We start from the raw sequence: 27,897 nt of genomic DNA on the forward strand, positions 1-27,897 counted from the left end.
ATAGCTCCTCTTATTGTGTTTAACTCCGTGGGTAGCATCACTACCCATTCCTTTGTATAGAAGTTGAAATTTGACAATTCCTCTATCGTGCTTCATACTCAGTCTCTCATGAAGTCCTGTTGATTTTGCCTCTTGAATATCTCTTGACTCTTGTCTGCTCTTCGTCTGTAACAGTAGTCCTGTTCCAAGCCACCACCATCTCTCATCCTGACTACTTCCGTAGCCTCCTGATTATGGTCTGCTTGCATCTACTGTGGTCTGTAGTTTTCCAAACAAGACTTAGTGACTTTTTCAAAATGCAGACCTAATAACATTGTCTTAGTGTTTAAAATCTTTCAGTGGCTTCTCACCATTTTTAAGTAAATCGAACACATTAACATGCCCTACAAGCCCTGCATAGTCGGTCCCCTTTCCAAACTCATCTCCACTGTGCTTTCTGACATTCCCTTTCTCCCCTAGTCACCCTGTCTTTTCTGTTCTCCTGCTTCAAGTATGTGGCTTTGGTTATGCTACTTCCTCTGCTTGGAAATGCCCTTCCTTTCTTTTTTTAGCCAATTATGCCTATTCATCATTCAGCTCACTTCAGGGAAGACTTTCCTGATTAGAATAGATTCTCCTGATTATATGTTCTTACCACACCATTGAAGAGTTGCCATGTTTATTAATACTTAATAAATTAATTAGATGTTCCTCATCTCCTGATGTGTAAGTGCTGAATGTTTATTAAATGAATGAATTCATTTAATGCTTACTGAATGGGCCAAGAATTGTGCTAAACATTTTACCTCATCATCACTGTTAATCCTTATAACAATCACTTGAGGTATTGCTAGCTTTTCCCCTTTTTGTAGATTAGAAATAGTGTTAGGGTGGGTAGTTAGTTGGTGATGGCTCTAGTAAATATTAGAATTGGCATTTGAACTCAGATTTCCTTACCACTGAAGAGTGTGGACTTAACCATGTAACTTAATTTTAACACTTTACTGTTCATCAGAATCACTTACGGAGCTTTCTCAGGATACAGATATACTTCATCTTTATAGGTTCTGATTCCAAAGGTTTGAGATACTATCTAGGCATCTATGTGGTTTAAGAAGTTATCCAGGTTATTTAGATGTTCACCAGAATTTGAAAACCACTGTCTTAGACAGTACTTGTGTTTTATGAGTTTGTTTTCATACATTGTATTTGAGATTTTATACTTTTTTTTTTTTTTTTTTTGTGAGACGGAGTGTCACTCTTGTCACCCAGGCTGGAGTGCAGTGGCGCGATCTCGGCTCACTGCAAGCTCCGCCTCCCAGGTTCACGCCATTCTCCTGCCTCAGCCTCCCGAGTAGCTGGGACTACAGGCGCCCACCACCAGGCCTGGCTAATTTTTATATTTTTAGTAGAGACGGGGTTTCACCGTGTTAGCCAGGAGGGTCTCGATCTCCTGACCCTCGTGATCCACCCGCCTCGGCTTCCCAAAGTGCTGGGATTACAGGCGTGAGCCACCGCGCCTGGCCGAGATTTTATACTTTCTTAAATTAAGGAAGAACTGTAGACTTTAAGGAAGTGATCATTTAGTCTAATTTCCTACTCAGTTATTCCTTGTCCCTCTTCTCTAGCTGGAAGGCCTGAATAGTGAGAAACTGTCACCCCTCTGCTACTGCTTTAAAAAAAAATTACAATAATTTCAAGAATCTGATTAACTTCTTATTGTAAAAACTATAGTTCACTAAATACGTGGGCTGGGTAGCTTCAAAAAACTTGGATGTAATCTTTCCTCAGATCTTACTTATTGTTTAAATTACTAATTTGATATTTAAGCGTATGTTGCCTGAAATTTCATGTTGCTTTCTTTCTTTTTTTTTTTAAATATTTTTATTTACATAGAGACAGGGTCTCACTATGTTGCCCAGGCTGGTCTCGAACTCCTGAGCTCAAGTGATCCTCCTGCCTTGGCCTCCCAAAGTGCTAGGATTACAGGCATGAGCCACTGGCCTCATGTTGCTTTTTAAATCTTAAATCTTATTGTACAGTGGTCTTAAAATTTGTGACCAGTGACAGAAACTGAATGTTTTACTTCTTGTTTCTCCTCCTGCATTTAGCATGGTGCTTTTCACCTAGTAGGTACCCAATAATTTGTGTACTAACTTGGCTGTACATTGCTAAGTCTTTTCAGTTTTTTATGTTCGTTTTTAAAATCAGGCTTGTCTTCTATAATCTGTTCTGGCTCAACTATGTCTGATAATTAGATACTCTTTGTAATTGTAAAGAGAATGATTATACTCAGCTGGTTTAATCTTTGTTCTGTATAAGATTAAACATGATTTCTGTATAGAACAAAGAAGAGCATTATCCAGTTTTTGAAAACTTTCTTTTAAAAAACTTCTAGTAATCTCTGAGTGCTCCCACAAGCAGAAATGTATATTTCAGGAATACATCTTAAGGCCAACTCTGGCCTTAAAGTTAGCCCTGCTCCTTGCAGAGCAGCAAAAAAAAAAAAAAAAAAAGAGAGAGAGAGAATATATCTTAAGATCATCTTTCTTTAAATACAAACAGGTAAGTACTGCATATGGGAGTATAAGCACACGTATTTTCCCCCAGATTTTGGAAGTATTTAACCGTATTTCATGTCTTCTGAATGTAATTCTTGAATGTAATTCTTAATTAGAATTACAAAAATTCATTGAATAACTATAAATGATGATATAAATGGTATTCTCTTATTTTCAGGCATTTACATACAAATCTCAGACCTTTGTGCCCCTTTAAGGGATAAAGCAAACTATTTTGAGTTTCTTTGTTTTATATTGTTGTTCTTTGTAGTCAGTGTCTATTATTTTGTGCTTTTTGAAAGTCTAGTCTCTGCTAGGTGCCATGAGACTGAAAGTTATTAAATGTAACTTCACTGCCAGATGTAATTACGGTAAGCCTTTTATTTGCATTGCAGTGACTTCAACAAAAATGGAAGCTCATTCTGCTTTATAATATTTTATTCTTGGGATTGTAAGCTTGGGAAGCTGGGGAAAAAAGTAAAAATATATTGTTGGGGAAGTATAGGACTGTTTGTAGTCATGTTATTTGAAAATTCAGGAAGTCTTTCTTAAGCATAAATATAATTTTACCTGTTACATTTCTTGCTGTATCTAGAATTCATGAGCAGGCAGGACTGAAGGAATTGCCAGTTCCTTTCAGCTACCTGCTGTCAGATGCTGTAATACTCATCCTACTTTCTGCCAGGTGCACGTAAAATCTAGTATTACAACAGATTCACATGCTGGTTCTATTGAAAGCCAGGTGATGGCTGAGCTAGATGGTAGAGAGATACACAATCTTGGAATGATACTGAAGCTACCCCAAATCCTATTTTGGCTGAAATTTAGGAAGGGCAGATGATTGAATTTCAAGTGAATTATAATAATAAATGGTGTACAATGAGAAATGCCTTACATGACTAAGAATTTCCATCATTTATAACTTTGTCATTGGAAAATATAGGCTTTTTTCTTCATTAATCAAAGGAAAAATGAAAAGCTATCATTTTAAGAAAAGGTATTTGGACTCTTAGGTTTCTTACATGTCAAATGGCTATGCTAATAATTCAAAATCTCGTTTAAGTTCAGGTCTTATTTTACAGGTTCCTTGGAGATTACTCTGTCCTTGGCCTTCTGTAATTTTCATGGTATTCTTGGGTGATATTTTTCAAGGCCGTAGTCTACCATACTGGCTCATCGTGCACCAATTTTTACTTTCAGTCTGGACGGTTTTTTCTAAGTTTTTGGCCTGCATGTCTAAAAACCTATTAGATATCTCCATCTGAGTGTCATTCAGGCAGCTCAAATTCTACATGTCCAAGTTGAGTTCTTCCCCTATAAAACAACTGGCTTCTATATGTCATTGGTAAATGGCTTCACCTTCCACCTAGACTGTGAAATTGGGGGTGGGGTAGGATTCTTAGTTTCGTTCTTTTCTTCTCTTGGTTTTAACTTGTTTCTTAATTTTTCCTTTCTTCTCCTTTCTCACTGCTATTTTTGTAATTCAGCAACCCTTCTCCCTTTAAAAATTTGTTTAAAATGTGAAATATAACACATAAAAGTATATAACGTAGTTTAACATGTAAATACAAAATAAATATCTGTATAACTAGCACCTTTGAAATACCTCCTTTACCCACCATCTCTTCTCTATCTTCCTTGACCATATTTCCTTTATTTTCTTGCTTTGTATATATTCTGAATTATAAATATCCCTGAATTGCATATTGAAGTTCTCTTCAGTCTTGCCATATTCTCAGCCTCCACCTTTAGTATATCTTTCACTCTGCTTGATAGAGTGATTGATCATCTTACTGATGCCTGAAACCCTTCTGTGGCTTCCATAGCTTGATTTCTTACTACTCAATGTCCTTGGTGATCTGGCTTTTTAGCCTCCTTTGCCATACTTTCTTCTTTTTCTTCAGCTTTTAACTGAACTTGGTTTTTGCTTTGTGATTTTACTCCTACAATTCTCCTATTCTCTATCCAGTTTACTCCTCTAGCATTACTGTTTTTGGGAAACATTCTATTCCTCTTCTTTTTGTTCCTATAACACTGTGCATGTGTATTCTGTAGCGTTTTATCACTCTGTAGGCTAGTGCTGTGGTGGTTTTACTTGTCTGTCTTCTCCCTTTGATGTAAGATTTTTCATAGCTTATTTTTCATTTACTTCCTTCCCAGTTTCTCATGTGGTATCAGATACATAGTGGATACTCAGTAAATATTAAACCACCAAATGAATTTCCATGCCTGTTCTTTGCCATACGTACATCAGTGTTGACTCTGGATGATGGATAGCATCTCAAATTTGAATATCAATTCTGAAAATATGCTTTGTTTTCATATGTAACTGTAGTTTGCAGACCACACCATAGTCTTCCTCCCTTACATATCTTGGCACGTGGTATTATAATCCCTTCTGGAATACTCCTTCCCCCCTTACTTTATAGTTTTGAGCCCATCTTAATATTTCCATAGCATGTACATTCTTACCACAAGTTAATTGCTGCTTTGGAGGACTGAGTCTGCTATTGGACGGAGTCCCTAAAAAGAAGAACCTCTGTATTCTCAGTGTATAACAAGATGCATGGCATTTAATGTATAGCTTGTCAGGCAGCGTTAGAGGAATAGATATGTATGGTTTTAAATAGAATTTTGTATCCTTTCACCTTCCCATCAAAATCAACAGCAGATATTCATAGAGAACAACTTGGCATAGCCAGTAAATGTTTTCATAATGCCAGTAGCAACATTTTCTAGCTGCTTACAAAAATGCAGCATTAAATTAAAAAGGGAAAGTGAGTCTCCATTTCCATTTACAGACAGTTCAAATCTTTAATAGAAGAAAGTGGGTTATATTTACATAAGTATAATTTCGTTAATAGAGAAAACAGGATACAAACTACCTGAGATCAGTGGTCTTCAAATATTTTTGCTTGTGTATCCAATAATTTTGAATAACATGTGCTCCTCTTGCACATTTTTTAAGTTGGTCACAGCTGGAGTTTTTTTGTCAAGAGTTTAAACAGTTGCAAAAGATCTAATTTCTAAATTGTAGTATATTGTGATAGTGCTTTACTTTATCAAAACCTTGGAGTTTATCAATTGAAATAAATGTGTTCCTATATATCTCTGTGACAACCATCTTCTTAACTGTAGTTCTGTGATAGATAAGGCGTGGGTTCTTGTTGTTATTAACATCTGTCCTGAAAGAAGCAAGGTACAGCCTCCTTTAGTATTTCTTATCAAACTTCCTTGTGCTTTACTCTTAAGTGGCTTTCTCATAGAATTAAATCTACAGATTGCATCCCCCTCCTCCCACAAAATTTTTTTACACCTAGGAAAATGGCCTACAGTAACACTGGGATGGCTGAGAGAAATAGTTTGTTTTAGTCAAGTGGGAAAAAATTGTGAACAAAGAAGTGGTTAAGGAAAATCTTCAGGACATAGACTTGGTCTCAGGCAAATCAATTTTGGGAAAGAGTACACCTGGAAGTTGACAATTTGGAGAGTGATAGGGCTTTAAAACCTTGGTTTGTGCCATAGACCCTTTTGACAATTTAGTAAAGCCTGTGGATCCCTTCTCACAGTAGTATTCTAGAATCAGTTTGTCACTTTCTACAGAAAGCCTGCTGGGATTCTGGTTGAATTGCATTGAGTTTCTAGATTATTGGGGATAATTGACACATTAACCATATTGAATCTTCCAATTCATGATCACAGTATATATCGTTCCATTTATTTAGGTTTTCTTCAGTTTCTGTTAGCAGTATTTTGTTTTCATTGTATAGATCTTGCATAGCTTGTTAAATTTATTCATAGGTATTTCATACCCTTGAAACAGTATTTTTAAATTTTAAATTTTCTAGTAGAAATACATAGAAATGCAATTTCTTTTTTTTTTTCTTTTTTTTGAGACAGGGTCTCACCCTGTCACCCAGGCTGGAGTGCATTAGTGTGATCACAGCTCACTGCATCCTCAACCTCCCAGGTTCAAGTGATCCTTCCACCTCAGCCTACTGAGTAGCTGGGACTGCAGACATGTGCTACTGCTCCTGGCTAATTTTTAAAAACTTTTTGGAGTCTTGATATGTTACCCAGGCTGATCTCAAACTCCTGTACTCAAGCAATCCTTCCACTTCAGCCTCCCAAGGTGCTGGGATTACAGGCATGAATTACTATGCCCAGCCTAGAAATACAATCTTTTCAAATATGTTGTTCTTGTATTCTACTATCTTGCCAAACTCATGTATTCATTCTGATAGCTATTTTGTAGATTCATTCCTTCTGATGTTCTGTGTATGCAGTTGTGTCATTTGGGAATAAATTGTATTCTTTCTTCGCAGTCCGAATGCCTTTTATTTCATTTTCTTGCTTTATTGCCTTGGTTAGGACCTTTACTGGAATATTGAATAGAAGTGGTAAAAGTGGGTATACTTACCTTGTTCTGAAACTTAGGGAGAAAAGTGGTTAGTATTTTATCTTTAAATATAATGTTAGCTGTAATTATTCAAAGATGCTATTTATCAGGTTGAGAAGTTCCTTCCTGTTCTTAGTTTCCTAAGAGTTTTTATTATGAATTGGTATTGAATTTTGTCAGTTTTTTTCTGCGTCTACTGAGATTATCTTGCTTTTTTTCATTATTCAGTTAATGTGAATTACATGGATTCATTTTTAAAAGTTAAATTAACATTGCATTCCTGAAGTGAACCCCATTTGGTCGTGGGGTTGGATGTGATGTTCTAATATCTTAAGGATTTTTACATATTAACGAGGGACATTGGTTTGCAATTTTATTGCCATTGCATTATTTGGTTTGATGTCAAGGTAATGCTGACTACATAACATGAAATGGAAAGTATCCTCCCCTCTTCTATTTTCTGGGAGAGTTTGTGTAGACTTGGTATGATTTTTTTCCTTAAATGTTTGATGATATACCCTATTCATTTAGAAGCTTTAGAATTAGAATCTGTAGAATTTCTGTTATTGGTCATTTGTGTCTTTTAAAATTTTTATTTTCTTTCTTTTTGTTTTTATTTTTGAAATAGGATCCCACTCTTTGTCACGCAGGCCAGAGGAGAGTGGCACAATCATGGCTCACTGCAGCCTTGATCTCCCAGGCTTAAGCAATACTTCCACCTCAGCCTCCCAAGTAGCTGGGACCATAAGCACACACCACTATGCCCTGCAAATTTTATTTTATTTGTTTTTGTAGAAACAGGGTCTCCTTATGTTGCTCGGGCTGGTCTTGAACTCCTGGGCTCAAGTGATCCTCCTGCTTTAGTGTCCCAGAGTGTTGGGATTACAAGCATGAGTCACTGCACCTTGCTAAAATTTTCTTGATCAATATAGCTAGAGTTTTACTGATTTCATTGATCTTTTCAAAACTTTTTTTTTACTTCATTGGATTTTTTTTCCTTTTTCATTTCTCTATTAAATAAAGTATTACATTAAATTCAGTCTCTTTCATTGATTCCTCCTCTTCTACTTATTTTAATTTTCTCTTTTTCTAGCTTCCTAAGGTGGAAGCTTAGACCATTATTTTGGACTTTTAAACTCCCTAATATAAACATTTACAGCTATAGATTTCTTTGTAAGTACTGCTTTAGATATGACCCACAAATTTTCATTTTCATTTTCATTCTCTTCAAAATATTTTAAAAATTTCTTTGTGATTTCTTTTTTAGCCCTTGGATTATTTAAAAGCGTTGATTAATTTCCATATATTTGCAGTTTTCTATATATTTTAATCTATTATTGATTTCTAGTTTAATTTTATTGTAGTCAAAGGGAATAGTTTGTATTATTTCAGTAGTTATAAATATTTTGAGACTTATTTCATAGCCCAACATATAGTTCATTTTAGTGAATGTTACGTGTCTACATGAGAACCATTTTTAGTGAATGTTACATGTCTGCATGAAAACAATTTGTCATTTGTAGAGTGTGTGTTTTAGGTCAGGTTGTTTGATAGTGCTGTTGAAGTCTCTGTCCTTACTGATTTTTCTCTCTGCTTGGTCTGTGTCTGTTACTAAGTGAGAACTCTTGAAGTCTCCAACTATAATTATGAATTTGTCTATTTCTTCTATCAGTTCTGCCACTTTTTGCTGCATTTATTTCGAAGTTCTCTTATTGGGTGTGTACATATTTAGTATTGTTATGTCTTTTTGGTGAATTGACAACTTTGTCATTACAAAATGACCTCTTTGTCTTCAAGCTTATTCTGTTATTAATATTGCCACTCCAGCTTGGTATACTTTCACATTCTTTTACCTGTGTTTTTATACTTTTAAAGTGGGTTTTTGTAAGCAGCATATAGTTAGGTCTTGCTTTTTTATTCAATTTGACAATCTCTGCCTTGTAATTGAAATTTTAAATTATTTACACTTAATGTAATTTATTGATATGGTTGGATTTAAGTCAACCATCTTGCTATTTATTTTGTATTTGCCACATTTGTTTTTTGTTCCTTCCTCTTTTCCGCTTCTTTTTATATTCAGTTTACTTTAGGGTTTATTTTATCTCTACAATTTAGTTATATCACTTTATTATTTTGTTGTTATTTTTATTTTGTTATTATTTGAGGGTCTACAGTATATATCTTTTAACTTTAAATACCACAACCTGCCTTCAAATGATACTGTACTGCCTCAAATATAATGTAAGGATCTTTAAAAAATATACTTATATTTCCCCTCCTGTTCTTTCTTGTTACAGTTTCTTCTGCATATATTATAAACACAATACATTTTTATTATTTTTGCTTTAAATGATCAGCTATCTTTTAAAGGTATTATGACGTGAAAAGTATTTTATATACCCACATCATTTTTTATTTTTATTATTCTGGTTTAAAAACTTTAAGTTTTTTTTGTTTTGTTTTGTTTTGTTTTAGAGAGAGGGTCTTGTTCTGTCACCTGGGCTGGAGTGCAGTGGTGCAATCACAACTCACTGCAGCCTCCACCTCCTGGTCTCAATTGATTCTTCTGCCTCAGCCTCCTGAGTAGATGAGACTACAGTCAGATGACACCATACCTGGATAATTTTTCTATTTTTTCTAGAGATGGGGTCTTACTGTGTTGCCTAGGCTCATCTCGAACTGCTGGGCTCAAGTGATCCTCCCATCTCTAATAGTTTTTATAGTGATTATCTGTTGTTTTTCTGAAGATGTCTTTATTTCACATTGAGTTTTGAAAGTTTTTTCCCCAACCTGTAGAATTCTAGGTTGACAGTTTCGTTTAGCAGTTTAAAGACCTCATTCAGTTGTTCTTTGGCATGTGTTGTTTCTGCCAAATTTGGGGAAATTCTTTTTTTTTTTTTTTTTTTTGAGATGGAGTCTTGCTCCCTCGCCAAGCTGGAGTGCAATGGCGCGATCTCGGCTTACTGCAACCTTCACCTCCCGGGTTCAAGCAATTCTTCTGCCTCAGCCTCCTTAGTAGCTGGGACTACAGGCGCGTACCACCATGCCCAGCTAATTTTTGTATTTTTAGTAGAGATGGGGTTTCTCCATGTTTGCCAGGATGGTCTCCATCTTTTGACCTTGTGATCTGCCTACCTCAGCCTCCCAAAGTGCTGGGATTACAGGCGTGAGCCACCGCGCCTGGCCAGTCTGGGGAAATTCTTATCTTTGTTCTTATATGTAATTTACTTGTTTTCTGTGGCTGCTTTTAAGATTTTTCTTTTAATCACTGATTTTCAGCTATTTGGTATATCTATGTATGGGTTTCTTTGTGTTTATCCTGTGTGTGGTTTATTTAATTTCTTGGAGCTTTGTATAGCAGCAGTCCCCAACCTTTTTGGCACCAGGGACCGGATTCGTGGAAGACAGTTTTTCCACAGATGGGGGATGGGAGGCTTGGTTTCAGGGTGAAACTCTTCTACCTCAGATCATCAGGCATTAGTTAGATTCTCATAAGGAGCACACAACCTAGGTCCCTCGCATGTGCAGTTCACAGTAGGGTTCAGGCTCCTATGAGAATCTATTGCTGCCACCTATCTGAGAGGAGGCGGAGCTTAGGCAGTAATGCTTGCTCGCCTACCGCTCACCTCCTGCTCTGCAGCCCGGTTCCTAATAGGCCGTGGACTGGTACTGATCTGGCGGCCTAGGGGTTGGGGTCTACTGTTGTATAAGTCACATCGTCTTGCTTCTTGGCGTGTCTGATAGTTGTTGATTGCCTGCTGAATATTGTGAATGTTACATTGTTTAGTATCTGAATTTTTTTGTGCATGTTATGTGTCTTTCATGACTATTGGGTTTTGTTCTGGTAGGCTGTTTAGTAATTTATGATTACTTTGGTCATTTGATAATTGATTTTAGAGTGGATTTAGATTAGCTTTTACTCTAAGGGTGGTTTACCCCACTATTAAGGCATGGTTCTTACAGGTTTCTGCTGATTGTCTTAGTGGTCAGTGAAGACTCACTACTCTGGCTGACGAGATATCGAATGATTTGCAGCCTTGTGTGAACTTTGAAACTATTCAACTGATAGCTCTCTAGTTTGGTTCTTGCCAGACCTGGTGGAGTGTCACACTATGCATAAGCATGTGTGGGACCAGGGAACAGAGCATGAAGGGGACCAGTTTGCATTTTCTTCAGCATAGCTTCATTCACTTTGAAATTGTATCTCAGAACTTTCATCTACCTCTGCATTCTTGAATGCCAGTTTGTCCCTCCAGCTTCTCAATTCAGCTAGATAGCTACCTGGAATTCTGCTCTATGCTCTGTAGTTTGGAATGTGCCTCTGGGGCAATCCTGGTTCTCTTGTTCTCTTTCTTACTGGGGTCAAAGGCTCTTGCTGCCTGTTTAATGTCTGAAAAAATGTGTTTCATACATTTTGTTCAGTTTTCTAGTTGTTAAAAGCAAGAGGGCAAATTCACTCTTTGTTCCTCCCTCATGGGCAGAAGTTATTTATTCATTTATTTACTTAGAGTAATATTTTTAAATGTATGAAATAAAATGTATAGAAAAATTGTTTTGAAATAATTGTAATAACATTTTCATAACTACAAAATGGTTTTATATATGTTTAATGCATTCAATAATAAAACCTAGTATGGGGGCCTAATAATACCTCTAATTCTCTTTGAAGTCTTTACCTGACTCCAGATTAGGAACTGCTACCTTAAAACTGTCTATGCCCATGTATTCCCTGAAAAGTCTTCATGTAACCCTAGAGATGCAGACATTCTAGTTTGAAGAAAGCTTCCTTTAACTTTTTTCAACTAAAGATGTCAACAGACATCATCACAATTAGAGTCTATTTTAATTTACCAAAGGAGAAAAGTTAAGCCTGGCAATTACTAATTATTAATACAGGTTGAATATCCCTAATCCAAAAATTTGAAATGCTCCAGAATCTGAAACTTTTTGAGCAGTGACATGGTGCTTAAAGGAAATGCTCTTTGGAGCATTTCGGATTTTGGATTTTTGAATTAGGATTGCTCAGGCAGTAAGTATATAATGTAAGCATCCAACATCTGAAAAAATAAAAAAATCCAAAACACTTCTGGTCCCAAGCATTTAGGATAAATATTCAACCTGTAACAACTACTGATCATTATGCTTATTAAAAATTACCAATTAAATGATAAGTATTCATTAATGACACTAGTCATTAATAAAAAACCTATGTAAAATTCTAAAAATAATCTTCTGACTTTATGCTTGTGTGTATTTTGTTGTCCCTTTACCATCAGTGCTTTTTTTTTTTTTTTTTTTTTTTTTTTGAGATAGAGCCTGGCTGTCACCCAGGCGGGAGTGCAGTAGTGCTTTCTCAGCTCACTGCAGCCTCCCCCTCCCGGGCTCAAACGATCCTTCCACCTTAGCCTCCCAAGTAGCTGGGACTACAGGCACATGCTGCCATTCCTGGCTAATTTTCGAATTTTTTGTAGGGACAGGGTTTCTCCATGTTTCCCAGGCTAGTCTTGAACTCGTGAGCTCAAGTGATCCACCTCCATCAGCCTCCTAAAGTGCTGGGATTACAAGCCTGAATGCTTCTTTATTAGGAAATATTCTTAAATGATTTCACAGTTGAATGTAATTATTGTTTTAATAACAAAACTTTTTATAAAATACCAATTTGGGCTAGGTGTGGTGGCTTATTTATGCCTGTAATCTCAGCACTTTGGGAGACCAAGATGGGAGGATCACTTGAGGCTAGGAGTTTGAGACCAGCCTGGGCAGCATAGCAGTACCCTGTCTCTACAGAAAAATGATAATAAAGAAAATAGGCTGGGCGCATTGGCTCACGCCTGTAATCCCAGCACTTTGGGAGTCCGAGGCCGGCAGATCACAAGGTCAGGAGATCGAGACCATCCTGGCTAACACGGTGAAACCCTGTCTCTACTAGAAAATAGAAAAAATTAGCCGGGCGTGGTGGCGGGCGCCTGTAGTCCCAGCTACTCGGGAGGCTGAGGCAGGAGAATGGCTTGAACCCGGGAGGCGGAGCTTGCAGTGAGCCAAGTTCGTGCCACTGCACTCTAGCCTGGGTGACAGAGCGAGACTCCGTCTCAAAAAAAAAAAAAAAAAAGAAAGTACAAATTTATTGCTTAGTAAAGTGTTAGCATCTTTTAAGTTGTATATTGTTGTTTTTAATGTGAAGTGATCAACACCTGTGAAAAGGGGTGGAAAAAGAAAAAATAAGAATAAATGTTTAATGTGAAGTGAGAGTCAGACCTCCTATATTTGTTGTTGTTGTTGTTGTTGTTGTTTTTGAGACAGAGTCTGGTGCTGTCACCCAGCCTGGAGTGCAGTAGTGTGATCTCGCCTCTTGACTCACTGCAGCTTCTGTCTCCCGGGTTCAAGCAATTCTTGTACCTTAGTCTCCCTAGTAGCTGGGATTGTGGGCACGCGCCACCATGCCTGGCTAATTTTTGTAATTTTTGTAGAGATGGTTTTTCGCCACGTTGGCCAGACTGATTTTGAACTCCTGGTCTCAAGTGATCCTCCTGCCTCAGCCTCCCAAACCCCACAAACCCCACAAAACCCACTTTTAGTCTTTTTTTTTTTTTTTTTGAGATGCAGTCTCACTCTGTCACCAAGGCTGGAGTGCCGTGGCGCAATCCCGGCTCACTGCAACCTCCACCTCCTGGGTTCAAGTGATTCTTGGGCCTCAGCCTCCCAAGTAGCTGGGACTATGGGCACCTGCCACCACGCCTGGCTAATTTTTGTATTTTTAGTAGAGATGGCATTTCACCATGTTGGCCAGCTGGTCTCAAACTTCTGACCTCAGGTGATCCGCTTGCCTTGGCCTCCCGAAGTGCTGATATTACAGGCGTGAGCCACCACGCCCATCCCCCACTTTAAGTCTTAAAGGATCCATGTTATACAGTTGAGCAATATTCATTCTCTTTCTTAATGTCATTGTCAAGTGTGAGTATATCTTTTCCTGGTCAGTGAGAACTGAGGTTGAAACGAACAGTTTGATTTCTGGACTTAAATTTGTACTAAAGTGTATTGGGTTCTCTGAAGATAAAACCAACATACAACTTTCATCTATATAGGATTATTCTGTTCACTGTTTGGGAGATCTTACACTTTTCAAATTAAACTATGAATAAATGCTTATATAGATGAGAAATGATCAGTTCTCCACTATCCTTCTGTTTTTCTAGGTAACTATAACTACCCAATATTGCAGCCATGGAGTCCATGCTTAATAAATTGAAGAGTACTGTTACAAAAGTAACAGCTGATGTCACTAGTGCTGTAATGGGAAATCCTGTCACTAGAGAATTTGATGTTGGTCGACACATTGCCAGTGGTGGCAATGGGCTAGCTTGGAAGATTTTTAATGGCACAAAAAAGTCAACAAAGCAGGTGAGTTTTAATTCAGCATCCACTTGGAAAAAACACACATGCTAAGAACCATAAAATGCATGTGTGCATTTTTATGTTAAGAAATGCCAAAAGTTCTTTAATAGGTTCTTAAATGGGTTCTTTAGTTCTCATTTTATCTTATGAAGTCATACAAAAAAACAAATGCTTTTAAACATGCTCTGAATCTCCTGGTTACACATATACTGTTTGACATACCATATCATCTTGAAATATAATTTTGCTTACTTAATAAACATGTCAGTTGAGCAAACGAGTATATTAGATTGTAATATTTAGTGAAGTATATGTTTTAGGATAGAAATTGCCGTGTTTCTTAAATTTTCTTTTCATATTTGTCAATATGTTACTGGCAAAATACCCAGTTAAATTTTTCAACGTTAAGTGCGTCTTAGTGCAGTCAGTGCTGGGATTACAGCGTGAGCCACCGTGCCCGGCCAAAATCACTGTTTTCAAAAGTCTTTTACTTCCCTACAAGTGAAATATATGGGTTGTAAAATGTAAAGGATTTCTTATATATACCTCCCAATGACTACCACAGTCATACAATTGTGGGTATGCATTATTTGCTACTTTTCCGAAGTTAGCTTATTTCCCAGGTAAGTACATTGAAGACTGAATTGGCTTTGATTATCCTTTTATGAAATAGGAATCTTGGTCCTATGATAAATTGCTGGTATGTCATTTGTATTCAACCTGTTAAATCTTGTTTTTATTGCCATTTGGAAGTCTTTACTGAAATTCAGAGTTGATCTGCATCTGAAATGCTGATCGATTTGTTACTTTTGAACATTGCTTTTTCTTCAGTTCACCATAAGCTCATCCAAAAAAGTAAATGGTTTCTTGAGTATTGACTACCTAAAAACTATTAATGAGGTTATGAGTTTTGTAAATGAACAACCTCCTCTGATTCTAGCACAAATTGCTTTTACAATCAGTTATATAAGGGGAAAACAAAATAACAAATTTATAAAATTAGACATTTTTATTAAGGATGTGGTAATATATAAAAGCATCTCTGTGCGTAACTAGAAAGGTTCTAGGTAGTTGTGGTAATATCAGTAGTTCATATGCTGAAATCTCCTGATGATGTTGGAGCTTCTAGAACATGAGAACCAGGCACAAATGATAGAACCCCATTCTCAACTGCTGACTATCAGCACTGGATTTTCTTAGGGAACTTTTCTACGTTACACTTTTTTTCTGTATTTATTGCTTTGGAATGAAAGGTGGTACACCAGTGAGCTCAGTGGATATAGGTTCAAATTTTCTTTTTTGCCTCCTTCAACTTGCAAGGGTCAGAACTGAATATCCTGTCTTTACTACTGGTTAATTTTTTAAAGAATAGCTAAGTCCTTAAGCACCTTGACATTGAAGCCTCTGCCTCCCAGGTTGAAGCAATTCTCCCACCTCAGCTTCCCAAGTAGCTGGGACTACAGGCGTGCGCCACCATGCCTGGCTAATTTTTGAATTTTTAGTAGAGACGGGGTTTCACCGTGTTGGCCAGACTGCTCTCGAACTCCTGACCTCAAGTGATCCACCCGTCTCGGCCTCCCAAAGTGCTGGAATTACAGGCATGAGCCACCGTGCCCAGCCTAGTTTCTTTTTTGAGTGTTCATTTAGAAGCAGCTCTTAGTTTCTCACTATTATTTTTTTCTGGAATCTCAGCAGGGATGCTAAAGACATCTCCAGGTAATATTTAGAGAATAAAAACTGTGGTGTTGGCCAGCCATGGTGGCTCATGCCTGTAGTCTCAGCACTTTGGAAGGCCAAAGTGGAAGGACCCCTTCAGCTCAGGAGTTTAAGACCAACATGTGCAATGTAGGGAGACTCTGTCTAAAAAAAATTGTGTGGTCTGATTAATTTTTAAAATATAAACTTATTTTTAATAACTTATGTTCAGCATATTATAGAATATTGCACAAATCATGAGTGTACAGCTTGATAAATGTTCACAGTGAATACACCCATGTAACCAGCATCCAGACCAATAAAAAAAACACTGCTAATACTCATGTCCTTTCCTGTCATTATCCCTAACCCCCTCCTCTCCAGGGATAACCACTACCCTGTCCTTTAACACTAGAATAATTTTGCCTGTTTTTGAACTTTATTTAAATGCATTTGTATATACTCTTGTATTTGACCCCTTTTCCTTAATAGTATATGGATAAGCTATATCTGTGTTGTTGAACAATGCAGTTTTTCTTTTCATTGTTAGAGTACAGCTGTAGACATTCTTGTATGTGCCATTGGCACATATGACGCATTACCTAGGTATGGGATTGCTAGGTTGTAGTGTATGTGTTCATTGCCAAATAATTTTTCCGGTGTGGTGCCAGTATACACTTCCACCAGCAGTTACAGTTTCTTCACATCCCTGCCAATCTTGTTATATAGTCTTTTTAATTTTAGACATTCTGGGTGGAGGGTTTATCTAATTTTTGAAAATTCAGTGAAATATTCCCTGCTCCCCTCTCTTCTGAACTTTAAAAATGTCTGATAGGTAATTCAAACATAGAATTTATACCATTATATTTCTGTTAATAGCTTTCTAACTGACTTAGTCTTTTTACACAGTTTCATGTTTTCAGGCTTAAAATGGTCATTTGAATATAGGTATTCTTTTCAAACATTGTTATGTTCTTTGTTATAAATACTTATTTGAGAGGTATTTCTGAGGCAAATGCTCTTGGTTGGATTTCATTGACTTTACTAATTTTTAAGTTATACTTTATTTAAACTAGCCATTAAAGATGGAAATTTTTATTTTGGCCAAGCTATATATATAATAAATGATAAATGTTTACCGTATACATACATACATACGTACATGTATGTCCTTTAAAAATTGGAATACTGTTATCTGTTAGGTAGGAATATTATGACTATCAATGCTGCTAATTTGTTTAAATAATTTCTAATAAAACACCACATACATCTAATTTCTGTCTCAGCTATGTCCCTAGTGCCTAATTTTTACCTCCTTTCAAGTAGAATAATAATTCTAGATTTTGAAATTTCTTTCAACTGTCAAATATCAAGCTAAGGGATTTATTTTGGGAGAGGATGTTTAAAAACATGTGTGTGTATGTGTATATGTTTATATATGTAATTTTGCCTGGTCTTGGGATATTTAAGCATTTATTTATTAAGCACTTCTGTTTAGTTTGACATAAGATTCTGTATTGTCAAGGAATTACCCTTCAAAATTGATTCATTTAACATTTATGAGTAGTCTTCTAGTATCCTACATTTATTATGACTTTTTATATTTGCTTTTGCAGTAGACCTTTTTTCTTGAAAAAAAGAAAGAAAATAGGGTAAGTTTGTGTTAGTTGGCTTTAAAAGTTGTATTTGTTGACCTGATAGTTTTGCCCTACTTCAGGGGCTTCATAACACCTCCCTGAAATGACTGTTTCTGTGAGGATAGTGAAGATTGATTGATTTCTAATAATTATTATATGATAAATAATTGTTCATATCTTATCCACTCTACCAAACGTTGGGTTGGACGTAATCCCTTCCTTACTACAAAATATACATTGTGTTATCCAGATGCCAGTATTCATGGATGAGGCTTGCTAATATTGTATATACAAAAGCATAATTAAATTATAATAAATAATTAAATTAGAATAATTAATAGTTTTAAAATAAAGGAAACTTTTACGTGAAGCCAAATATGCTAGTCATGTCACTTAGACAAAAGATGATCATAGACTAGTAATTTTAAGGGGTATATGTTTTTACCTTTCATTCTTCTCAGCAACTTATTTTTAACTTAATATAAATAAAAGTTTATATTTTGCTTTACTGTTTTGAAGAAGGAACATTATCCCAAAATCAGATGAAAAATGAAGTGTGTGATGCTTGACAGTCACCACCAGCCAGTCATGAGGGTCCATAAAATAGAGATCTCAGGGAACATCTGTGTTCCAAAAGCCACCTCTGGTGCCTCTGAGGGTTAGATTAGTGGAGGTCATGATCGCTGTTAGAGAATCGAGACACATTACTATAAATCATGTAATTTAAATTTTATTACTTAAGTATCTTGTTATCAACAGAGCTCAACTTCGTAGTAAGCAAAATAGCTTCTTTGGTTTTTGTTGTTGTTGTTGTTGTTGTTGTTTTCCAGAGAGGGGGTCTTAATATGTTGCTCAGGCTGGAGTGCAATGGCTATTCACAGGCACAACCGTAGCCTACAGCCTTGACCTCCTGGGCTCAAGCAATCCTCCCACCTCAGCCTCCCAAGTAACTGAGATTACAGACGTGTGCCGCCATGCCTGGCTCACAAGTAGCTCTTAAAAATTATAAATTAGGTCTGTATCAAATGGGACATATACTGTATTGTGACAAATACTACAGTCTTTTAGAATACTTCCGTAGCCTTTTTTGTTTAAATTAGGCTATTGAGAAAAAATACTTTTTAGTAAGTGTCTTTCTTTGCCAGTGTTTTTAAAGAATCTGCAATGAATAAATAAATAATAGGATACCATATATTGCTTATATTTTGTTCTAATAATTTTTTGTATTAAAAAACCCTCAATTTAACTACAGTTAACAGTTGTTGAATCTTAAGCAGAAGACATACTGGATGATTGTGCTATTTGATCTTTTCTGTATATTTGAAATTTTTGTTAATAAAAAGTTAAAAAATATTTTAATTAAAGATGATAATAAAAAGCTTTAATTGCTTATCTTTATTTACTATCAGTAAGCAATAGACATCTGAGTATCTTCTAGGCGTAACTACTGAGTTCTGTGGTAGATACAGAGGCACATAAGACATTGTTTCTTTCTTCAAGAAGATTGTAATATATATAAGGTGACTGGACTTTTGCATAAGTGATATGTGTTAGCAGAGTGGGTAGTATAGAAAAGTAATAAAAGAAAAATGAAATTAGATTATGATGTATTCTGATGAAAGGCTTTGTACAGTGTAATAGTTTTATTTTAGGAAGTCAGTATGAGGCCTGAGGATTAACAACACAACCTTGTTAACATTGGTTAATTTTAATCACCTGATTGAAACAAAGAGAAAATATTTTTAAGATAGTTGATAACCTCTTCTGACTTATTTAGGACTTATCTTTGACATAAAACAATGGACTATCTGAGAGAATTTTGTGAGTTTTTTTTTCTTTTCTTTTTTTCTTTTAAGAGATGGGGCCTTACTGTGTTGCCCAGATTGGTCTCAAGCCCCTGGCGTCAAACCATCCTCCTGCCTCATTTTTACAAAGTGTTGGAATTACAAGCATGAGCCACCATGTCCAGCCAGTGTTTTCTTTTTCTTCGTGAACTATAGTGTTACTCTTTACTTGTGGTGAAACTGCAAGAGCTATTTCATGTAGTCCTTTTTTTATATATACTTAGAACACCTTGAGCTGAGCACGGTGGCTCACACCTGTAATCTCAACACTATGGGAGGCTGAGGTGGGAGGATTGCTTGAGTCCAAGAGTTTGAGACCAGCCTGGACAACATAGTGAGACCTCGTCTCTACAAAAAAATTAAAAAATTTGCTGGGCATGGTGGTGTGTGGCTGTGGTCCCAGCTACTTGGGAGACTGAGGTGAGAGGATCACTTGAGACCAGGAGGTGGAGGCTGCAGTGAGCCATGATTGTGCCACTGCACTCCAGCCTGGGTAATAGAGTGAAACCCTGTCTCAAAAAAAGAAAAAAAAAAAACTTGAAAAATAAAACATTTATTTATTTAAAATTTTTTTTTTGAGATGGAATCTCACTGTGCTGCCCAGGCTCCAAAGTGCTGGACACTTTGTAGTACCCAGGCCTCCCAAAGTGCAAAGATTACAGGCGTGAGCTACCGTGCCGGCCATAACACATTTAAATTGGATACATTTATAAAATGTGTTATAGCAGAAGACTTACTAAAATAAGATTGTGCACATGAATGGCAAGATGAGAACTTGAAGTTTTAGGTCATTTGTTTTTAGTTCGAATTAGTGTTATGTAAAACTCTTACCTCCTGGCTGTCCTGTGCCTCGTAATGATCAGGAGTTAAGATTAGGTGTTTATATGAGTGCTATTTAAAGCTGTTACTCAGCCTAAATGACTGATTTCTTTCTTGAAGACATGCATCGTGTTTTGCTTTGGTGTTCCGTATTTTCCCTGTGTTATTTCTGGGGCGACAGAATGATGTCTTGGCTAAAAATATAGTCCTGTGGACTAACTGTGTTTGAAACTTGACTTTTTTTATCTTAGAAAACATTTATCTTCTCCACAACATCCTCATTTGTAAAGTTAATATAATATTTGTCTCGTAGGGTTTCTGTGAGGAATAGAATAATTCCTGAAAAGTACTTAGCACAATGCTTGGCACATATAAATACGCAAATGCTATCTTGTTATTTCTATTATATAAATAGTTGACTTGGGAACCTCTTTATTTGTAAGATTTTCTAGTAGACTAATGCCTGAAACTTTAGCTGTAGAGTGTATTATATTTTCATTTTTTATCTCTTTCCTTATGACTGTGGTCTGAAAATAACAATGACCAAGGTTTGAGTTCAGGGTCAACATAATAAATGGCAGGAGTGAAATTTCATTTTAGGTTTGTGTGACTCTGGAAACTGGGCTCTTGATCACTGTTATATTCTTATGCTGCATGTTTTTTTCTGTGTGACATGGGAATGGTATTGGGTTTATATCACATCATTTTGTTTAGCTTAGTATATTAATGTTCCTTATCAAGTTGACAGGTTGTTGAATCTCTGTCTTTCAAAGTTGATTCTTGACCATGGGTCTTGAATGTGTGTCATTGATCATATGTATGTGCCATTGATCAGATGTGTGTCAGCGGAAAACTCATCAGTAATAGAAAAATAACAAAATACAAGTCTTGATGTTAGTGGTGTAACGACGTTAGCTAACATTAATTGAATATGTCAGGTATTACAATAAGTTCTTTTTATATTACTGTGTCACTTATTCTTCAGTGGTCCTTTGAGGTATTCATACTATTATTTATTCTTTTTTTTTCTGTTGAGAAAACTTGCCCAAAGGCAGCTGGTCAGTTGAAGGGAAATTGACTCAAAGTCTCCTCTGATCTAATGCCAGTGTCTTGAGTGCTGTATAGATACATCCTCTGTTGTTTTATTGTAGTAAATGCTGCCTTATTCACAAATGCTTGGGGGGACGTTGTGTTTTAATTGAGTTACAGTGCTAAATAATTCCTTTTTGTTGCCACTTTTCAGAGACTTACTCCTCTAATATCCTTAACTCATTTATATACATAAGGAACCCTCATTTTACAAGTTATGTTTGAGAAATTTATTGGATTGGACTTTTTGCAGTGAATCTCTATGAGATGGTTGAGTTGCCAGGCTAACTTATGAAAATAATAATGCTAATGTAGCAAAAATGCAGAACAGAAGAAAATAATTAGAAGAGAAAAAAATGAGAATAAAATAGAAAACTAATGTCTTGGATATTGATAGTTGAGTAGCAGTAGGTTTAATTTGAGGCTTTCAAAGACATAGAAATTCTGAAAGAGTTTCTAAATCTTTCAAGGAATTTTGGAAGGCTAGCATTCTTTGCTAATTTCGTTTCCAGTTTATTTTGCGTTATTACCAAGAACACACATCAGTAATTTAACACATCACCTATCAGTAGAGCTGTTTTTTTATTGATTTGTTAAGAGTGGGTAACTAGATGAGAACTGTTTTTCCTTGGGTATCTGAGGAATAATGAAAGGAAGAAGATGGTAAGGAGGATGTGTGCTTTTAGTAGTATAAAATAAGCTGTGAATGATTTCAAAGAGAGGTGGTGGGAGAGCAAGTCCCTGTACTAGTAACCGTTTACATTTACTGCCCCTAACAAGATGGGGGATAGGAAGGTATGAGATAGAATATAGATTATTCATATGTAAAAGATACTACAAATTCATTTTTCTTACAAACAAGTACTCCCTGACTTACAACCTTTCTTTCAAAAAGCATTTCAAGATTTTGTAGTATACTTCACAATTATCATTGTAAGTTACATTTTAAATTTTTAAACATTTTCTTTGAATTCTGTGTCCATAAGAGATTACTACACAGGAAACAACATATTGTACACAATTAATATGTACCTGTGATAGCAGAATTCAAAGGTAAGGTTTTTCCTGTGTTCTTTAGATGAGGACTCTAGGTTTAACACCTTTTAAAATGTTTAGATTTACTATCATAAGGAAACCAACTCTTTGATATCAGAAAAGTATTACAATGGTGCTAAAATTTTTATGGCATAGTTATTTGTAGATTGTGACATTCATATAATTTTATTACTTTTCTATATTTCTTGACTAAAATTACACAATTCTTTTATTTAGGAAGTGGCAGTTTTTGTCTTTGATAAAAAACTGATTGACAAGTATCAAAAATTTGAAAAGGATCAAATCATTGATTCTCTAAAACGAGGAGTCCAACAGTTAACTCGGCTTCGACACCCTCGACTTCTTACTGTCCAGCATCCTTTAGAAGAATCCAGGTAAATTTTTACAAAAACTTACATAGTAGACTTCCTGAACAAATAGTTAAAAATAATTTTATATTTGAAATCTGTCTGTTTCAAGTATTGTCAGTGAAAAATTCTTATACTCTAAGTGTTGAGTTCTTATGCATTAGTTTTCTCCCTAAAATTTATTTGCATTGTCTATGTATATGTCTCTCTTTGAAATATTAATACTTTCTTTACTTTTGCCATGATTCTGTACTTCAGTGGCTACCCTGTGCTCATGACTACAATAGTCAAAATAGAACATACAAGGGTATAGAATACAGTTCTTGCCTGAAAGTAGCTGTCCTTGCTAATTTGCTAGAATTTCTTGTCTCCTTTTCATTGATACAGTATTTGGAGGCCAATTTTGTGTGTGTGCCAACTACTGTTTCAGACACTTAACCTTCTACTATGCCTAGCATGCCAGTCCATAGCTCTCAGTTACTTTACCATCTATTTTTCTCAAGGGTGAGCTTGGGAAGTGTTAGTGAGAGTGACAAGAAAATGAAATTTATGTAATCTTAACTAGACTCTCAAGCTTGTGGCACTTTTAATACTCCTTTAGATACACTAGCTTTATAAACCTTTTTGACATTACTTATAACCCAAATTTATGCCTTTCTTCCTTCTTTCTCAGCAGACTGTATTCCCCTCTCTTAATTCAGAAAATCTTAATCAGATCATTTGGTATTTGTGTCCTGTGGCCCTGTTGGCCCTTAGGATTTTTAAGGATAGGGGAAGAATGGGAAAGTGGAGGACACAGAACTGGCAGGGTTCCAGGCTGTGTGGGATGAAGGTCCCATCTCCCTTCAATTGTACAGTTTTGCTTTTATCTTTTATTATATATTGAGTTTCTGCAATTCTTACGTTGGAATCCTCAATAACCACTTTCTACCATCTCACCCTTCAAAGGCACAAGATCTTTTTTTTAAACATAAAAGGAAAAATACAAACATTTACTATGTGAAAAACTATGCTAAATGTTTTACATTGTTTAATTCATCTAATTCTCACAATTACACAGAACAGAGGATCAAAGAAACTGTATGGTTTTAAGTGCTGGAGCTAGGATTCATTTTGTCATTCTGATTCCTGAGTCCCTGTTTTTATTTTTTACTGCACCATGCTGCATCTACCCAAAAATATGCTCATGTGTCAGTTGATTGATCGAGACAGAGTCTCACTCTGTTGCCCAAGCTGGATTACAGTAGTGCCATCATAGCTCACTGCAGCCTCGAACTCCTGGACTCAAGTGATCCTCCTGCCTCAGCCTCTCAAGTAGACTACTACAAGTGTGTGCTACCATGCCCAGCTAATTTTTTGATTTTTAATTTAAAAATTTTTTGTTTCGTAGAAGTGGGGTCTTGCTATATTACTCAGGCTGATCTTGAACTCTTGGCCTCAAGTGATCCTCCCTGAGATTACAGGTGTGAGTGACTGTGCCTGGCCTCTTCTTTTTCTTTTTTAATTTTTGGGGTGGGGTTTTGCTGTTGTTGCCCAGGCTTGCCTTGGACTCCCGAGCTTGTGTGATCCTCCTGCCTCAGCCTATCAAGTAGCTGGGACCACAGGTGCATGCTGCTGCACCTGGCTTGCTCATATGTCTCTTGTCATAAAAATATTTTTTATTGCCTTTCTTTTCATGAATAAACCCCGAACACTATAGTTTCTGTCTGTTATGTAATACTACTGTGAATCCTGTATCCCAAAGTAGACTGGTTTTCCCACACTTATCCTACACTTTCCTGACTCTGTATTTGTTGGTGCTGTTTCCTCTGGAGTGTTTTCTATCAGTGTCTCTAGTGTCACCTATTAGAATCCTACCTATCCTTGTTATTTTATGTTGTATTTACATGTCTTATATCTCATAATTACATTTCAAGTCTCTTGAGGGGAAGACTATGAGTTATACTTTTCTGTGTCCCTGCAGCTTTTTGTATGGTGATTTAAATATTATAGAATTAGGAATTTATTGGCAATCATGAAGAGAGACAATTCAAAGATTACTTTAAGATGTCCTAATTGTTAGGTTGTAAAAATTGTAGTAGCATTGATAGAAATAGGGACACTTTAGGGAAGAAAAAGATAACTTCCAGTTTTTAATGAATTAATAATACTGACATGACACTGGAATTACCCATAGGAAATGCACTTCAGAAAGAGTAATTCAGATGACAGTCCAGAGTTGGTGATGTATATGGGGGTGAGTCACTTACAGGCAGTAATTAAAACCTAAAAAAAAGTGAGTTTTTCAAGAGTATGAGTAAAAGGAGCAGAGTACTGAGGAAAGAACCTTGAAATGTAGGGAAAACAAGAGCCAAAGAAAAAGGAGGAATATTGTCGTATGGCAGGAGAATTGGCAGCATGTCATGGAAGCAAAAGGAAGGAAAAAGAACCTGCTAACACTGGGGAATACAGAATAAAAAAGAAAATAAGGACAGAAAAGAATCCATTACATTTGACCAGTGAGAAGTTGTTAGTAACATTCAGTAATTTTAGTAGGATGACAGTTTGGAAGCTTAAAAAAATAGATTCAAAGGGACCTAGCAGAGAAGACACTATGTAAGTCTATAAGACAGTTTTTTTTTTTTTTTAACAGTACAGTTCAACAAAAGCATGCCTTATGGTCCAATGTGTTAATGAGCTACGTGTTGGGAGTACAGAACAAGGCAGCTTCCTTGATGATGGCTGAGCAGGCAGCAGGACAATGTGACCATTTCTCACCTTCAACCTAAGCTCTGTTTTTATTTCTTATATATTAAGCTTCTGCATATGCTCTCATTTGAAAAACAGATTTAAGGCAGAAGAAAAGTTATTCAGGTATTGGAACAGATGAGACATCAATTAAAGGACATAACTGCCATTTAACAGTTACTATGCAGGCCCAGAAGCTTGTTATGTAGCCACATTACTGTACTACTTTGTAGTTCTTCATTGCCAGAGCCTAAAGCCCAAGGCCTAAAGTGTTAGGGCTTGGGTGGCAAATGCTTGGTAATTATAATAGCAATGGTAAGCTTATTGAGCTTACATGCTTTATGTATTTTACATGATTTTCTCATTAGATCTTTATACTAACCCTTCAAGGTGGGTCTATTATCACCATTTTACAAATGGGTGAAGTGAGGTTCAGAACAGTAGTGTCCATTGTTACCAAGACAGCACATAGGGATGCTGGGACTTAAAGTCAGGTATCTGTACTCAAAGCCTGAGCTCTTGATCATTACCCTGTAAGGCCATTGAATGTTAATATCTAACATTTTCTGAGTTTATAAATCTTCTTGTACATGAAAGACTAGTAATTTAAAAAATTTAATAACTGTGACACCTTTCAAAATGACATATAAAATAGATCAAAGCTGTTTTGTGAAGTGGGAACTGGGCTACTGGAGCTAGCTGTGCCTTGTCTCTCTTCCTGACTACTCCTATTCCAGGGTCATCTGTGGGAAATCCAGAAGTTCCTTTGAGCGTATTCTGAAAATTAACAGCCTTAATAAATAAGGATAATACCATAAGTGTAATGTAACAGTATTTTGAATTAGTTTATTGGTTTTCCATAAAGAATATCAATCATTTGAACAAGGTGGTTGAACAAGGTGGTGTTTTATTTTTTCACTTTTTAAGTTTTAAAAAAGACCGCAGTTATCACAACACTTAGTTTAAAAGACCGAGTGATTTATCTAGTATAATTTGTATGCAGAGGCTCCTAACTTTGTTGGTTTAAGTGGATTATGTCTATGCTGAAATTAACAAATGTAAAATAGTTACCTTCTTATTGATAGTTTAATAGGAGCACTAATATTTTATGTATATTTGATTTTGATAATATGATAGTAAATAACTTTTTCTTTTTTAAAACAGGGATTGCTTGGCATTTTGTACAGAACCAGTTTTTGCCAGTTTAGCCAATGTTCTTGGTAACTGGGAAAATCTACCTTCCCCTATATCTCCAGACATTAAGGATTATAAACTTTATGATGTAGAAACCAAATATGGTTTGCTTCAGGTATGTATTTTTATTCATCATGTAAAAAAGAGTTGTTTCCTTTAAAATTGGTTTTGGCATTTCAAACTTATTAACCATGTAAAACTATTTTAGGTAAACTTTTGGTTCTTGTTAGTAATTTAGTCATTATTCCTATGTTCTGGAAATTTTTTCTGCAGTTTGTTGTTAGGCTTAAATAATATTTTAAATATATCAAACTGATAACATTGGTAACCTTTGGGGGGTCACTTATTGGCTAGTGGATGGAGTGGGTTCCTTTTGATTCTTAAACTGAATACATTTTATAAAACATTCAATTGAAATAAAGTATTTGATAAAAATAAAAATTTTATCTTTAAGGAATTTAGTTAGTGATATCAAGAGGTATTGTTAGCCTTTTCTTTTCTTTTTTGAGACGGAGTTTCACTCTTGTTGCCCAGGCTGGAGTGCAATGGCACGGTCTCAGCTCACTGCAACCTCCACCTCCCTGCAACCTCCAGCTCCCTGCAACTTCCACCTCCCAGGTTCAAGCGATTCTCCTGCCTCAGCCTCCCCAGTAGCTGGGATTACAGGCGTGCACCACCACGCCTAGCTAATTTTTGTATTATTAATAGAGATGGGGTTTCATCATGTTGGCCAGGCTGGTCTCGAACTCCTGACCTCGTGATCCACCCACCTCGGCCTCCCAAAGTGCTGGGATTACAAGAGTGAGCCACCACGCCTGGCTAGCCTTTTCATATATGCTCATTTTTTCAGATTTTCCTTTCCCTGCTTACCAAAATAATATCCTGACAGCTGACTTTGGTGGCTTATGCCTGTAATCCCAGCACTTTGGGAAGCTGAGGAGGGAGGATCACTTGAGCTCAGGAGTTTGAGACAACCCTGAGCTCAAACATAGCAAGACCTTGTTTCTATTTTAGCTGGGCATGGTGGCATGCACCTGTGGTCCCAGCTACTCAGGAGGCTGAGTCAGGAGGATCGCTTGAGCTTGGGAGGTTGAGGATGCAGTGAGCTATGATAGTGCTACTGCACTCCAGCCTGGGTGACAGAGTGAGAGCCTGTCT

The 27,897-nt window shown here is 36.3% G+C and overlaps 1 protein-coding gene across 3 annotated transcripts in view; it reads left to right on the forward strand.

The window, feature by feature from the left end:
* SCYL2 (SCY1 like pseudokinase 2) overlaps positions 1 to 27,897 on the forward strand; it is a 71,716-nt gene that overhangs the window by 1,673 nt on the left and 42,146 nt on the right. For all 3 annotated transcript variants that reach the window (XM_008958038.6, XM_003832603.7, XM_055096024.2), the window contains exons 2-4: positions 14,133 to 14,337; positions 22,688 to 22,845; positions 26,710 to 26,854. In XM_008958038.6, the coding sequence (XP_008956286.3) occupies positions 14,161 to 14,337; positions 22,688 to 22,845; positions 26,710 to 26,854 (480 nt within the window). In that variant the 5' untranslated portion in view covers positions 14,133 to 14,160. The remainder of the gene's footprint in view (positions 1 to 14,132; positions 14,338 to 22,687; positions 22,846 to 26,709; positions 26,855 to 27,897) is intronic.

Source organism: Pan paniscus, chromosome 10, assembly GCF_029289425.2.
Source record: "Pan paniscus chromosome 10, NHGRI_mPanPan1-v2.0_pri, whole genome shotgun sequence".
Classification (NCBI taxonomy): domain Eukaryota; kingdom Metazoa; phylum Chordata; class Mammalia; order Primates; family Hominidae; genus Pan; species Pan paniscus.